Source organism: Argiope bruennichi, chromosome 4 (genome assembly GCF_947563725.1).
Source record: "Argiope bruennichi chromosome 4, qqArgBrue1.1, whole genome shotgun sequence".
NCBI lineage: Eukaryota > Metazoa > Arthropoda > Arachnida > Araneae > Araneidae > Argiope > Argiope bruennichi.
Genome location: NC_079154.1, coordinates 112328468 through 112346031, shown reverse-complemented (window position 1 = coordinate 112346031; position 17564 = coordinate 112328468). Strand labels below are relative to the sequence as shown.

General features: G+C 31.1%; 1 protein-coding gene across 2 annotated transcripts in view; it reads left to right on the top strand.

Annotated features, from left to right (window-relative positions):
* LOC129967077 (heat shock 70 kDa protein 12A-like) overlaps positions 1-14821 on the top strand; it is an 86955-nt gene extending 72134 nt beyond the window's left edge. For both annotated transcript variants that reach the window (XM_056081742.1, XM_056081740.1), the window contains exons 9-12: positions 1710-1899; positions 4512-4849; positions 11251-11624; positions 13097-14821. In XM_056081742.1, coding sequence (XP_055937717.1) covers positions 1710-1899; positions 4512-4849; positions 11251-11624; positions 13097-13490 — 1296 coding nt within the window. In that variant the 3' untranslated portion in view covers positions 13491-14821. The remainder of the gene's footprint in view (positions 1-1709; positions 1900-4511; positions 4850-11250; positions 11625-13096) is intronic.
* The last annotated feature ends 2743 nt before the right edge of the window (positions 14822-17564 follow it).

The following is a 17564-nucleotide window of genomic DNA, read 5'->3' as shown; positions in this document are numbered from 1 at the left end:
CTGCTTCTTGCAAGTCCTTCCTACTACTGATTTCATTAACAATGATTCTACGTTGTTACTGTTTCTCAATGTTCACTTGAGACATCAAAATTCAAAATTGTTGCAAATCATAAAATGTATTAATTAAAAAATTAAGGATATTGAATTATGCCAATTTCGATATACTAAACTATAAAGCTGGCATGAAAAAGTTTGATGCTAGTTACTCCAATGGTAAAAATGTCTTGTAGATGAAGGGAATCTAAAAAAGTGGTATTCAGAAGTGTTGTTTACTGATAGTCTTTTTTAAAAATTATTATTATTGTTGATTAGCAACTCTTGGCGACCATTTGGTTCGCCGGAATTAATGTTACTAAAAATTTCTTGCACACTTTAAAATGTTTTCACCATTGCTTGAATCTGGTACTAAATATTAATTGTAAGTGCAATAAAATTTCAAAAAGTTTCCTAAAATCGGGTCTTATGCTAAAACTTACTCAGCATGGAAAATATTTTGATTATCAAAAATAGGGAGGAGGAAAAAGAAAGAGAATACATTTGAGAAAGAGAGGGAAATATTAATGCCTACAATAGAAATGATTTGTTTTCACTTCAACAATTAGTTATATCATTTCAAAATATGCTTAAAATATTTTTTTAAAATTTAATCTGTACTATTAATAAAGTGCGTATGTATATGTGTGTGTGTGTGTGTTGGCGCACTACAAGCTGGACCGTTCTACTTACAGCTACCAAATTTGGCACATGTATACCTTAGAAAGTAGAAATGTGGACTTCGGGGGGGGGATTTATTTTTCGAAATTGTAATGAATTAAAGAATAAGTTTAATTTCACTGTTTTCCTACAATAATTTTAAAAAATATCACTGCACAAAAATTTCACCGTTTTAAAATTTAAAAAATTGCTTTTTTAATGATATCCATTTAAAAGGCTTGCTAATTTTTTTAAAATTTTGGCAATTTTTAAATTTTATTAAAAATCTAATCAAACTTAACCAATAACACATCTTTAATGTCTGACAATTCAGCGGAATTACGAGCATGAAGTTATAAAAAAATGATTTATTTGAAGTCAAATTTAGCCAATATTCCCATTGACCAGTTGGTCCCCTGAAATAATTATCTTTAAAAAAAAATTCATATAACCAAAAAGTTTTTTTTTATTATTTTATTTTTTTATATATATAATTTTAGATTTATGTAGAAGCCATTTGTTTCCGTAATATTTTCAGCAGTTATAACGGAAAAATTTCAAAATTTCACTCAATTTTTAATCAATTGGAATTTTTAATTAAAATTTCAAAAAAAAAAAAATCGCTACGAGATGTACATTTCTCCTTTTCAAAGTTTATCCCTTTTATAAATTTATAGCCAATAAATCTTGTACCAACAGTTAAAAGAACAACAAATCTACTATCAATATTTAAAAGAGATAACATGCGGTTAGAATGTATTGGTAATCCTCGATTAGAAAGGCTTGGTGGTTCAGATAATAACTGTCGCCTTTTAAACATGCATTAACAAGAAGACAAAATAATAATAATAGCATAGCTTTGATGGAAAATTATTTAAAATAAAAAGGAAATAAATTTTATTTTAAATATCAATTAAGTTTTAAACCTTATTATTTTGATTCTAAAATGTTTTGAATTGTAATAATAATTTCCCACTTTTAACGTTTTTCTTTCTCCCCCCCCCCCCTCCTCGAAGGCTGGGATAGCTTCAAAAGAAAATCCAGAGCAGTTATTGATTGCCCTGGAGCCAGAGGCAGCTTCCATCTTCTGCAGACGCCTACGGCAGCACCAGCTAGTGCCTATGATGTCCGGCCCCCAAAGATTGTCCCTGCCAAATATCAAAGAAAACCCAGACAGTTCCCTGCCAGCTGTCATAGAAAATGCTGGTAAGTGTGTTGTTTACAGAACAGATAAAGAATTTCACCTTACACATAAACGAGAAATTGAGAGATCCTAAAAGATCTTTTGGTACTATGAAAAAGATATCTAATTGAGTTTTTAATTTTGCAATTTTCATTATCTTTGCCAAGAAAAATTAACAGCATAGCCCTTAATATAAGAGAGTAAAAGTACAATTTTAAAAGTAACTGAAAAATTTTAATACATTACTTCAATAATGAATAGCTAGGGTAAATAGAGCTTAGAGCATAGAATATTTGACTCTTTTTGTTAAATTTCATTGGAAAAAAGCATGAAATTATTATTTTTTAAAGGTGCTCCCCAAAACTAATGCTAGGAACATCAATACTGCCCCTGCTTGCTTTATCATTATTTATTCTAGCAGGGGAACCTTACATATCTTATTTCCATTTTGATTTGGAATACAAAAATATTTCATCAACAAATGGATTTATTATTCCAATCCCGGAGTCGATATTGATTGGAGATTAGAAAACCTGTTATGAAACAAGTCACATTTGCATTGGAAATAAGTTCTGTTCAAGATTTTCCAATTCCATTTCTTTATATCGTTTTGATTCTAAATTAGAAATGATCATCATATTTTTCTCTCTTATATCATTCCTTTTTTATTGTAATCTATATAATTATCTTCTCAATCTAAATTCACCCTTTATCAGTGTCAATTGTTCTAGTATACAATGAATGCATGGTACAGTTATTCATTGCTGTGAAGGTGTCAAGTCATTTGTCTTTTGTTCGCTGTATAAAAATCTAGAATTTGCCTCCTACGATGGTATCAAACACCAGAAATTGAACAGCGCACAGGATATGGTTATAGGAGAAGGATATTAGCTATATTTTTGAAATAAGTTAATTGCCATTTCTTCATGTTCATGAACTGTCATGTCGATGTTATCTTTTCGACTGATATAGTTACCTGTGTATAAGATCACATTTGCTCTACTTACCAAACTGTTTGCATTTTATTCAAGAATGATTCGATGTAATTAGCGCTTTTATGATAAACAGGGACTATCTATTCTGAAATTTGTTAATTACCTATTCACTGAAATCACCTGTTATAAAAGTTATCCTTTGCATTAAATTTAAACAACGGATTCATATTGATTCTGATGAAAAGGACATGAAGACATGTGTTTTAAATATTTATATTTTAATTGGTCTTAAAAAAAGCAATCGATTGAGTAATGGATTTTTGGCATTTTGTAATGCTAGGCGGTGTATGATGTTAGACTCCTCAGTTTAATAAATTGGTTGATTTAGTTTCATATATCAACACATTTTTTTTTTTTTACTTAATCACTATGTTAAATGCTTATTTTTTATTTTATTTTTATTTTAGTAACTTTATAAAAATATATATTTCAATTTATTTATTACAAGAAGTAAAATTATCGAGATAATTCTATATAGATGTAGATTTAGGCAATTTATGACCCTTAATAAGTGTCCATTATGAGGCCCTTCTAATAATAACTGGTCATTTTAGTTTCGAATTTCAACAAACGTCTTATTCCAGCAAACTTAAACTCTATATTAATGACTTATTCGTGTTTAATATATTTTTATTTAACCAATTTTATAAAAATATATTTTGAGGTATATATTTATCGGTTTTTAAATAATTATATTACAGATAAAAATGACTGAAGTGATGAAAGCCTTGGCAAATGAAACATAATTTTTAATTAATAATTCTCATTTCGCTGAAAAGAGAATCTAAGTGTATTACAAAGAAATATAACTTCAAATAAATATCAAACTGACAATTATCATTTTACAGGATCTTCCAAGCGAAATAGAGCGTAACGAGTTAAATAAATAATTAATATCCCAATCTTTATAATAAAGATGAATCAAGACTGCGGAGCTTCTACGTTCGTACACAATATTATTTAAGCAGGCATTCGATACTTTTAAATTGTGTAATCCTATGTGAACGTAAAAAAAATGGTTAGGAAACTAACCAATTATACATGATAAAGTGTTTATATTATCTGAATATTTTTTTATGGGTCGGGATAGCCTGGTTGGTAGGGCGTTGGATTCGCATCCCATATGTTACGAGTTCAAACTCCACCGGCCGAAGACTCTTTGTGTGCGTGGTGGCTGACGCGCGTATAAATTTGTCGTAGTCAGAAGGTCCTCCATGTCGAGAGTAATACCACTGGGGGTACTGGATCAGGGGTGATCGTTCTCTGATTCAGGTCTAAATTACGATCTGGGAATGAAATGCGTGAATGAAGTCCACCCCGTAAAAAGGGTTCTGACGTGTATGTTGCTAAGTCGACCACCTCTTGGCCTTAGGTGGCGCTACTGAAAAAATAGGAGCCATTAGAAACAACAACAATTTTTTTTTATTCTCGGAAATGTCTTTTTTTGCAAATTTATTTATTTGGTAAATAATTTAATAATACTTTTTAACGGACCCAACTGTACTCCCCCCCCCCCTCTTTATACCAGCTGCCTCAGATAGTTGCTTGATCTGCTTAATAGAAACTCTACCAATAAATCCATGCACTAGTATGCTTTATAATCCTTTATTTCATTGCTGATTGATCTTTTTTTTCCACAGGTACGAGGTACATGGTGGTTGACTGTGGCGGTGGTACAGTGGACATCACCGTCCACGAAATCACAGACGAGAACGGCACCATCAAAGAACTGCACAAGGCCACCGGGGGACCTTACGGATCGGTGGGTATCGACCTGGAATTCGAAAAACTCCTGGCTGACATCTTCGGCACGGACTTCCTCGAGCATTTCAAAAATAAACTACCCGCGGCCTTCGTGGACCTCATGGTAGCGTTTGAAGCTAGGAAGAGGAACGCCAGCCCTTTCAAGATAACCCCCATTAACATAGCCCTGCCATTTTCTTTCGTCCACCACTACAAGAAGATGAAAAATACTACGGTGAGTAATTTACAGGATATAATTTATTTTCTCGAATATGAAAAACTGACAACTAGGAAATAAGGTACATGTCAACATAAATAAAGAAAGAAAGAAATTTCAGTATCTACGTTTTAGACTTCTGTGAATTTCGTAAGAGGGAACATATGTTTTAAGATTATATTAGTCTGTAAATACAATTTCTCTTAAACGGAACAACAAAACGGCTTGATGACATTTGTGCTTGGTCTTTAAACCCAAATTTTAGATCTATATAAAATTTTGCATCTAATTTGTTAACTGTTTTTATTTTTTCGTATAGAGTTTTGATAAATACATCACAAGAGAAATAGGTTAATCTTTGTAATTTGCCTAATAAATTTGTCAATGGCTAAATCAGTTATTTATTTTTTTCTATCTACAACTATATCCTTCAACAGCTGCGGAATTTCCATAGTTGGTACAGAAATTAGGTGAGAACTACGGAGTTACGGATATATATACAGAAAAAATCACCGGAAACTATAAAAAGCGGATATATACCGAAAACTACAAAAAACGTCGAAGAAGCTTTGTTCCCGAAACTTCGTTCAAAAATTTTTTAGCATGGTTGGGGGGGGGGGAATGGCGTCTCTCCTTATAACAAAAATGTATGTGGAAGTTTATTATGATGTTAAACTGAGCAATGGTGACTTTAAAAAAGAAAGCAAACAAGCTTGCTATTTAACGAAAAAAAAAAAAAAAAAAACTTGTGTAACAAGTAATTTGTAACTTGTAAATGTGTAACAAGTAATTTGTTTGATAAAAAAAATCGTGTTATGTCATTATTAAATGTATCAACTATTAAATATATTGATATAACTATTAAATATATTGTTTGTTGTTGTTTCTAATGACACTTGCCATGGACAAGCCCGCTGTCGAAGGCAGCCGTTTTAAGCCTCAAGGGGAACGCCTCTTGTTTCAATAGTAGCGCCATCTAGGGCCAAGAGTACGACTTAGCTACACACACGTCACAACCCTTTTTACTGGGTGGATTTCATTCATGCATTTCATTCACTCATGTACAGATCGTAATTTGGACTTGAATCAGAGAACGATCACCCCTGATCCAGTATCCCCAGTGGTATTACTCTCGACATGGAGGACTTCGTGACCACGACAGATTTAACGCGTGTCAGCCACCAAGCACACGGGGAATCTTCTGCCGGCGGGGTTCGAACTCGCAACCTAAGGGACGCGAATCCGACGCTCTACCAACCAGGCTATCCCGGCCTATATTGATATAACTATTAAATATATCAACTATTTAATTAGTTGTATCAACTAATTAAAATTCTCTGAAAATATCTATTCTTCAATAATTTGTTGATACTATGTTAAGTGTAATATATATATAAAAAATGCGACTGATGTCTGATCAACCATGTTGGAGGGTAAGTACAACATGCAAGATTAATAAATTTTAGTATATAGTCTGAACATCTAAATTGTGAATCTGTATCAAATTCTAGCTAATTTGTCAACAACAAACGTCTAAAATGCACTATACGATATTTCTCACTGTACTACTAAGGAATGATGGATTAACAGGTAACTAAACTGGAGCTAATGAAAAAAATATTCCCCCTTGGAGCTCTTCAATAAGAGAATTTGACATATTTTATTTTTACTTCTTCAATATAGTCTTTTTTTTATTTTTTTTTATCTCTTTCTGCCTTTCCGTATGGTTCTTTTTCCTCCAAAATCTTGCTTCAACAGATATGAGATTTTTTAAAAAATGTATTATCATCTTGATTTAAGTTTGTATAAAATGTCACCACAATTCATTTGATGAGCTTATTGTTTTGCATATGCATACTACATTATTGTGCCCTTAATTATGAGCATCCAAATAGTTTCTAACGTAAGAAGCTTGTATGCTGAGTATCCTTCATAAATTGCGTCTTAGGGTATATATAATGCAAAAATTTTTAAGGGCACGTCGTTAAATTTAGAAATACTACATTTGGCACGTAGTTACTTTTGAAGTGATAATTCATCATTATGAAAGAAATTTTTCAGCATTTTAATTCTGTTTTTGGAAAAAAAAAATACTGAAATTTTAATATATTTCAATAAGAAAACTTTAATGTATATTAATACGCAAAAAAAGAAAAAAAATTACATCATTTTAGAACTTTAAAAATTAATTTTTGAATGATACTTCAAATGTTTTACTTTTAATAATTTTCTAAAAATATATTTTTATATATTTTGCAACAATATTTTTTCATTATTTTAGTTATTGCTTTTGCATACAGATACATTGAGACAATATTACATACAATTTTTGCACAATATCATTGCCATAATTAAGAACAAAATTTTTAAAAATAAAATAAAGATAAACGAATCGATTCTAAATCATATCAGATTATTATGTTTTGGATTAAAGATCCAAATCTTCTTTCAATTTTTCTGGATTTGACTACGCAAGATTATAAATTATCTTAAAGGTTATGACTATAATAAACACTGATAAATATTATTCAAAAATAAATTATAATTATTAATATAAATTTGGTAATTTTCATCGATTTTAAACTAAATTAGGAAAGGAATCAAATGCTAGATTATGATATATATATATATATATATATATATATATATATATATATATATATATATATATGCAGGATTGCGCAATACAATCATATTAAATCTGGCAATACGTGATGAATAACGATTGCTCGAAAATTTAAAATGGTTTTTATCGCATCCGTGCGAGTAGCAATGGGTGTTAATTATGAATACTGGCAAAGAGTTGCGATGATGTGTAAGGTAAACATGCAGACGACTGTTTCTGTTTGGAATAGAAAATTTAACGGCTGTTTCGTTTGCCAAAAGGTTGATCCGACACAATATGACATCATAGCTTTTTACTTATAGTACTTTTTACTTTTAGCTTATAGTAATCAGAAGGAAAATACTGCAATATTTAAAGAATTCGAATCCCTAATTTGCATGTTCAGATTTAAGAACTGAAGAAAATTGTTATGTCTTTCAAGTATCTTTCATTCCTTCTGTATGTATGTGAATGTATAGCATAAAAAGAAAACAAATATTGAATGAAATTTGATATGTGATCTTATTAAACTGTTGGAGACTGGGTCAAATTTTGGATGAATTTTGTATTAAAAAAAAAAAAAAAAAACGGTTTTTTCCCTTTTATATATTTGCTTGTATGTGAATACATTATCCAAAAAAAAAAATCAACATTTTAAAGGAGTGAAATTAGCTATCTTAAAACAAATTTCTACTACTAATAAAGATAAATATGTGTACTTGTGTGTTAACACACTATAATCAAGGCTATTTGACCTAAGAGTTACAAAGTTTGGTATATAGTGTTTTTGGAAGGTGAGAATACACACATCGGTGCCACTTCTTTGAAATTTTAATGAATCATAATATATTATAATTATAATTATAATATAATATATAATTATAAATATAATAATAATAAATTAATTAATAAATATAATATATTATTTAATTAATTATATATATCGCCCAAAAATATTACTGTACGAAAAACCTCGTTTTAAAATTAAAAACATTTTCATTACAATGGTATAAATATTTGTATTTTTAATTACTTTTTAAAGAATAAATGAAGTACATTTTATAATAATATTTTCTTTGTTGAAATGAAATTCAAATTGTTTTAATTGCTGCTCTTAATATTTCCTCATGGTCTCTCTTTTCTTTTCTTTTTTTTTTTCCATAATTGATGAAAAAGACACGATGATTCCACTTCTTCTTCTTTTTTTTTATCCTGTTCAATAATGCATATTTTTAATAATTTTTCTATTTATAATTAGGACTTATTTTTAGAATTAAGCAGAATTTAAAATTTTTAAAAGTGCGTCCGTTTTTAAAAACTGATGCTCTTTCCTAATATTTCATTAAAAGTTTTAGAGACCATTACTTTTAACGAATCAAACGATCGCCAAAGACAGCTAGATTACAAAACAATGTGTTTGATTTATATAAACTTTTGTAGCAAATCTGATGAATTAAGGACTGCTTGTTTATATCTGCATATATGAAAAAGATGATTCTGTTACTCAATTATCTAAATAAATGAGCTTCGATATATGAATTTTGAATTTTATTTGTAGATCTATATAAAAATTTCAATTTATCAATTAAAAAAAGTAAGATTACTTTTAACCACAATTTAAAAGTGAATGTTTTATGTGAAATTTACATAGTTTAAGGAAAACAATAAGATTTTATTATAAAATATGCCAAATTTTGCGCATAAGTATTCAATTAGTCATTAATTGGTCATTTGATCAAGGCTCAAAATTACGAGTTGCATTTTCAAATAGCAAACGCGTTTCTTTAAAAAAAAAAAAAAAAAAAAAAAAAAACATAAATCTATCTAAATTGAATTGATATTTATTTGAAAAATGTTAAATGATATTTGATTGCGTAAATTTTCTTCATAGCGCTGAAATGATAGATTGTTTTACTATAGAAAGAAGTATTTGAAAATTCAATTTGGAGATAAATAAGCAATAAACAAGCACAAGCCAAAATCACTAAAGAAAGTGCCAGAAAAGCCAAACGCATGTGCTAGAAAACGCTTGATGTTATCAATGGATTGGATTTTTAATGCTAGTCATCTGAAACACCACTTATGTGCAAAGAACATGCAACAATTTATGTGTGATAAGATGGCATATATGCCTAATTTAGCAAAGAATATGCACTGCCGCTGCAATAAAATATATGGAAAAAGCCAGGCATTTTTCTAGATTTTTTTTTTTTTTTTTAGCATGCTACAATTACAACTTCATACAGTTGTTGTGAAACTTGTGTATGGTATGCTAAGTTCGCCAATTAGTCTGCTGAATTCAGCATCTCAAAATAAAGTAGTTTTCATTCATTATTGATTTGCCATTTCTGCTTTTTCTTCTTGTATCCGATTGATGATCCGAAAAAAGTGGCAATTTGTACTACCTCAGTGTCATTAGAATTGCCACTGAGAATTTGTACTATTCTCAGTGGCAATTTGTACTACCTCTACCTCTTTTTTGCAATTTGTAAATTGAAATTTAAATTATCCTGTTATTTAACAGTTTTCGTATTTATTTATTTATTTTTTAATTGGAAACACAATTCAACTTGGTAAAATTTAATCAAATAGAGTAATCCCTCAGTACTCAATATATTAAATCAGAAAACTGCCGGATTAACTGGATTGGAGAGGTCAATTAAAAAAAGCATTTTTGTAACAATGTGTGCACTTACTGCTTAGAAAATTATACTATTCAAAATCACAATATGTGACATTCACATGCAATGACTTAAAATGTTTTAATACTTTTTACTCGTTTTCTTGAAATGGTTGGAGTGCTAGGGAGGCCGGATTATCAAAGAACCAAAGAATATTAAGTGGTGAAATAATATATTCACAACTAGAGCTGATATCTATGGAGTTTTAGTAAATAATACTTGTTATATATATTTGACATCTTGCTGACTGACGGATGAATTCATGTTTCAAAAATAAAAGCAGGCAAATATAGAATCACCTTGGTCCTTACCGCGCAGTTATCTCTTCAGACATTTATATGATAATTTTTGTATGAGCAAAGAAAAGATGTGAACATACTGCCGTCCTTGAATATTAGTGCAAAAATACTACATGGACAGTCTAGTGATGATATTATTTTTCAAATGTTTTGTGGTGAATCGCATATAAGCCAGTAATAACTCTTCTACCGGAACGATCGTTTTGGTATAATTGATAAGTTACTGGACTGCTAACCAAAAGGTCTCAGGTTCTATCCTTGCGCGCCCCTCACCTCTTCATTGGTGACCTCGGACGCTGAACCTTCAACCTTCATACAGCTGTTGTGGCGCCATCTACCCGCAACCAAAGTCGCCAGACTCACTTGGCGCAGCAAAGTCGTCAGACTCACGTGACGCAGCAACCCCCCCCCCAAAAAAAAAAAAAAAGTCGCCAGACACACTTGGCGCATCGGCACCCACAAACTCTCGCCATAACGCTTGGCGCTACTCAAATAGGGTACGGCCCATTAAGACAACAGCTACTACTACTCAATGTACCACCACTCAACGCTATATCGTTCGTCTCACCTCCGACTTCACTGGAGGGAGAGTACTGTGGTGAATCGCATATAAGCCAGTAACAACTCTTCTACCCGAACGATCGTTTTGGTATAATTGATAAGTTACTGGACTGCTAACCAAAAGGTCCCAGGTTCTATCCTCACGCGTCTCATACCTCTACAGTTTCATTAAAAATGATAATGCACTTGCTGGATACAACTTCGTATCTTTAATTTACTATTTCTCAACAGTTTTGGTCGTCCATCATGTTAATAGTTGCCTTATCATTTCAGGTGGAGAACACCGTCAAGAAGTACAACAGCAAAGAGATCAAGTGGTCTTCCCAGGGCATGCTGAGATTAGAGCCTTCTGGAATGACGAACCTCTTCCAGCCGACCTTGGACGCCATCCGAATGCACGTGGCCCATGTTCTGGACACTTGCGAGTCCTCTGGTGCCATCTCCTATCTATTTCTGGTTGGTGGATTCGCCGAGTCAGCCATCCTCCAGAAGAGCATTCGAGATGCATTCTCTGACCGCCTCAAAGTCATCATTCCTCAAGGTGTCAGTCTAGCTATTCTGAAAGGTGCGGTGCAATTTGGAATCGATCCGACCGTTGTAAGTTCGAGAAGGTCGAGGCTGACTTATGGTGTAGGCGTCCTCAACAGGTAGGTAAAATTAAATAGATGAAACATTTTGTCGTTTTCCTTTGTCTTCATTAATGGATCAAATATGAATTTTAGATTTAAATAACTTAAAATTTTTGTAACATGAGGGATATTTTAAAACTAAGAAAGTAACATGAAAGTGAATATTCATGCAAAGCAGTTTTATTGGATAAAACACTTATTGTGTGTTATTTATACGTAATGAGTGTTGGTGTGACGTAATAATACTCGGTGTAGTTTTATTTTTCTACGTAATAATCAGGCATTTGCTGAATAGGATTGAAAATTTCTCTCTGAGATTCACTGAATTCTATCCTTGTTACTGAAACCATATTTTGACAAAATTAAAACCAAAAACCATATTAAAGAGTAGATCTAAAAATTTCTAGCTTACACTTATGTGATTTTGTCAGTGTAAGGTCGAATCGCTTCGCAAGTTTTTTGAGGAAATACATCAAAAAAGATAGATAATCAACTATTTCTGTATTCGTCATAAATATGTCTGGCAGAACTCTGAGTATTAACGACATGCGTTTCGTTACATTTTGTTGTGTTGTTGTTTCTTATGGCACTTGCCCTGTATAAATCCGCTGTTACGAAGGCAGCGGTTTTAAGCCGGTGGCGGAACGTCCCTTGTTTTTATAGTAGCGCCATCTAGGGTCAAGAGAACGACTTAGCCACACACACGTCACAACTCTTTTCACGGGACGGACTTCATTCATGCATTTCATTCACAGATCGTAATTTAGACCTAAAACAAAGAACGATCACCCCTGATCTAGTGCCCCAGTGGTATTACTCTCGACATGGAGGACTTTGTGACCATGGCAGATTTATACGCGCATCAGCCACCAATCACGCGTTGAATCTTCGATCGCGGGGTTCGAACTCGCAACCAAAGGGACGCGAATCCAACACTCTACCAAACAGGCTATCCCGGGCCCTTGCATTTCGTTGTTTCAAAAAGTTCAAATAAAAGTTTCTTTGTGAATATCCTCTACTCGCTTAAATCTGTATTAAAAAATAACGAATAACAGAAAATCTTTAATACTTGATATAGCTCTGAATTGACATTGCCAATCTGAATATGTTCTATTCAGATTGGAAATAGCACAGAAATAACAAATTAAAATATGTTAAAACAAACAGGTCAAGGACAGCATTGCTTGCTAGAATTCCAGAATTATTTGCCTATCTTCACTGTATCTGCTTCTCCAATGTGCCTTGTGTAATTTGACTGCACTCAGTCTTGCGATTAAACTGTCGCATTTATTTCTATGCAAATTTGGATCGATTTGGTTTTTTATAAGTTGTCTTTGTTATTAATTACAATTCAGAATTAGTTTTCAGCATTGCGCCGAAGTATTGTTCAGGATAGAGCTATGCTATGAATGACTTACTAAATCTTTTTAGAACTAATGCATCATGCAATGCTATCAATTTTATTGATGTTTATTTTTCTTTCACCCAAGGTTTATCCATGGCACTCATCCTCCTGATAAGCTTGTGGTGAAGGACGGCGTGGAATGGTGCGCTGATGTATTCGATAAGTTCGTTCTGGCTGACCAGTCTGTGTGTGTCGGAGACACTGTCATCCGTCGATACACCCCTGCCCGAAGCGGTCAGGCGTGCAGCGTCATCCATATCTACTGCAGTGAGCGAGACGACGTCAACTTCATTACAGATCCAGGGGTCAAACGGTGCGGAACTTTGGTGCTTGACCTGCCGGACGAACCAAAGCAGCCGCAGGGCAAAAGGGAGATCCAGACCATCATGATCTTTGGGGACACAGAACTCAAGGTCAGTGCCATGGATGTCCTGACGGGCAGGTGTGTCAAGGCGGAAGTCGACTTTCTCAATGGATAAAATCGATATTTATTGATTGATTTATCTGCTCTTATACCGTCCAAAGTTGCCTGATTTTTTTGTTAGACTGTACTTCCACGGATACAGATACAGGGTGCAATAGAAATCTATGTGATCCCATCGAAATAGGATTTCGGAGATAGTGGAATGTGGATAGGGCTAAGACTTACCACTGTGCTCTCCCCTCTTCCTTTCTTCACAAGTAAGCGTTTGTGTTTGGCATCAGATTGTTGGCTGGACATGTGATCTTAATTTAGTCATGTGATTTCCAATTACGCCTAGTGACTGCCCTATGAAATACAACTGTGGAACAGTGGCTTTGCTACCTTGCAGTAGGATGTACCCTAATTATAGCTGATATGCCGAAGAATTTTTGCTTTGAGACTATGATTGAAAATAAGTCTCGTTTGCGGTGGCAATAATCTTTGAACAATTACACGAAGTGTTCTCAAGCGGTATGCAATGAAATGTGTGTCAAATGTTATTATATAAATATATTTTTTTTAAAATAGAAAATAGTTTAGACTTTCCTTCTTATTTCAAGGCTTCAAATGCAAGAACTGCTTTGCCTTGCATTTAAAATGTTTTAAATTTGCATTTAAATGTTAATTGTTTCATGGTTTTGATTGGAGTTAGAAAATTATTGACTTTTAAATGCAAGTGACTGATTTTCACGTAAGATTTGATGCTGAATAATTAGTTCTAGAGATTATCTATAGAAATGAATCCATATCTGTGGAAATAAAGGATTTCAGATCTTACTTTCGTACAAAAGGAAATACCCAAGGATTAAAAAAAAATATTACAATTGCATATCAAGACAAATTGAAAATATTTAAATGATATTCTTAAATTTATTTTGTAAAGTTTTAAGTGAAATTAGAGGTTTTTTTAAACTATTCAATAAGATGTTTATTTTAAGTATAAGATTTAAGATTTGTTAAGACGTATATTTATAATTCTTGTTAAGCATCCCGTTATTTCAAATAGATAGAAAAGTATGTCTTAATTTTTTAACGACTTTAAATCAATCTAATTTAGACTCGTTAATGAAGACTTAAGTTACTCTAATGAAATTAACTTTGTTTTTATCTCTTTTAACAAAAGAAATACTTTGAGTTGGTAAAAACTGAGCAAAATTAATTTTGGATTAACTTAACTTCCTAAAACATTTTTTGGTTAAAATTAAATCATGCAAGGCATTTTTGATTCGACGGGGATTTTTTTATAAATTTACTTTCTTTCAATTTTTTAAAGTGTTTAAAATTTACTTATTTTCAAGTTGAGTCTAAATAAAATAGTTACTGTTAGTTTTTAAATGAAATTAGACAGAAAGAGAAAATTTAGGCTCTATTGAAAAATTATTTTTAGTTTTCAAATAAAATTAATAAACAAGATTACTTTTTTGCAGGGTTTGTTAAAAAGATATAGAAGTAGAATCTTTTTTTTTTTTTTTAATTTTTCAGAATAAAATTTGGTATAACAGAATTCAATGTTTAAAATTTTATTAAACTGATATTTTTGTTTAATTTTGGTGGTAAATCTCAATACTTTTTACTATTACTATGTTTATAAAAATTTTGATTTTCTTATTTTAGCAGTAGGACTACCAAAACACGCCCAGTGTTGAAATAAATTTTGTAACATCTTCTAGAAATCTAGGAGATTACTTACCAAAGAAAATTTGAAAATACTTTTATAGATTTATTTCTCTGTGTTTGATATTATGCTTGTATTAATACATGAAGTATTATCAATATTTATGTGTTTGTGTGTATTTCTAAGTGATAAAATGATGAATGTGGAAAAATGCTGTAGGGTTTATTAATCCCTTATAAATGTGCCAATGAATCATTATTCTTTGTAAATGATAGTTTTGTGCAATAAAAATATTTTTCATGTGAATCTTTTTGTTTGTTTTACTTGACTGAATACAGTATAAGTTATATACAAAAGACAACCATATATCATATAGTGAATTTTTTCGAAGAATGCAATCAATATTTGTTCCTTGCGCCAGGACTACATGATCATCAATAAATGTGTATTTTTAAGTAGATATGAAAATGTGCTCTATAAACTGTATAGAAAATTGTTTTAAGAGCATTTTTTGGCCTTCCTGTTTCTTCTCTAATTTCTTTCCATGGATTATTACTTGATTTATTGAAAAAAAATATTTCAATATTCTTATTAAATGATTTTCTTAGAGATAAATTTAATTGAATGAGTTTGCACATAAAACAGAGTGCCAAGTTTTATCAGATAGCGTTTGGACATCAAGATAGTTAATGCTTGATTAACAACCTTGCTGGTACGCGAAGATCCAATATTCATTTAAGTTCTTCGTGTACGAGCAGCCAACCATTCTTGCTGAAGCAAATCTAAGTTATAATTCGAAAGTATTTTCAAATGATTTAACATGAAGTGTTGAAATGATAAGTACTAAAGTTTCACCCTCGTCGAAGAACCTTGCAATTATAATATATACTTGTCCGTGTAAAACTATAGCCCACAGTTAATTTTGTAACACTGTTTGTACTTTTGTAACAGTGATCTGTGGATCAGATCGCAGGATCTATTTCACAATATGCAGTAGACGATTTCATGATATACACACCTGAAAAGCTTCTGTTAATTATGATAAAAATGATCAGTTATTAACGACCATCTGGTCTTTATTGACAAATTTTTTATATGTAAACATATAATACTGTTGAATACACACAAATATATGGATTTATAAATAGCATCTTATAAGAGATAATAGAGATCTGCAGCCTCCTGCCATTCCTATAAACTCTTATTCTACTTGGATTACGATTTTCCTATGTAACATAACATACACGATCTACATGTTCGTGAAATGAGACCATAGTGGAGAATAAACTCTCGGAAAAAAGGATTTGTAATCTAATTTTTATTCACTTCCTAATGTGTCAGAGTTCTAATATTTTTTTTGTTGGGGGGGGGTCTTGAATCCTTTCAATGGCAATATATTATTAAAATATTTATTAATTAACTAATACATTATTCTATTGTTTTTAGGATTGACTGTTTCCTAATTAATTAATTAATTTTTTTTTTTTTTTTTTGCGCCGCCTGAAGTTTGGAAAAATTTTCTTCAAGATTACAAAACCTTTATAATAATTAATTATCAATTAAAAATCGAAAAATAAATTTTAAAAAGAAAAAAATCTCCTCTTCAGTGCATTAATAAAAGTTTATTTTTTAAAAAACTATTTTTATGTTAGGAAAATCATTGAAGAAATAATTTCCAATTTTCCAGAGTTCCAATTTTTTAAAATCAAAATAAAGAATTTAAATTCAATATTCAATAACATTTATAATGGATAATTAGGAATTAAAAATAGAGAAGTAAAAAATAATTTTAATTCTCCACTTATGAAATTATTCTCCATTTATGAAATTATTTGACTGTAAAGACAAATTTCCATTTAGTTTATTAATCAAAATAAAGAATTTAAATTCAAGATTAACATATATGTAACAATTAATTATAAATTAAAAAGAAAAAATTCTTCTATTTAATTCATTAATGAAAGTTTGTTTTTAATAATTATTTTTATGTTTGGAGAAATCACTGAAGAAATAATTTCCACATAAAAGCAGATTTTCAATTCTTTTTAAAAAAATCAAAATAACGAATTTAAATTCAAATTTCTTCCTTTCTTTAATTTTTTTAAATTCTGTATCAATGCATATTACCTCCTCTTTATCGAAGTAATATCTATCAAATTACAAAGATAATGCTAATGGTATAACTAATAAATGATGTCCCGATTATAGAGTTACATTTCTCCTTTCCTAGACATATTTAGCTTTAAAAAAACTATAGAAACATACTATTTCCTAAGATTAGAGCCCAAATTATGTGCTATCCCATCACAACACAATTAATTTTTTATAGAAACCTCTCCTACAACAAAACGATACTTTTTTCACTTAAGTTGTGAATGCTTTTCTCAGTCAAGAAGGCATTATGACTTAACACGATTAAAAGAACACGCTGTTTTCCAGCATCCAAATTTGATTCTGCAGCTGTGCACACATTCC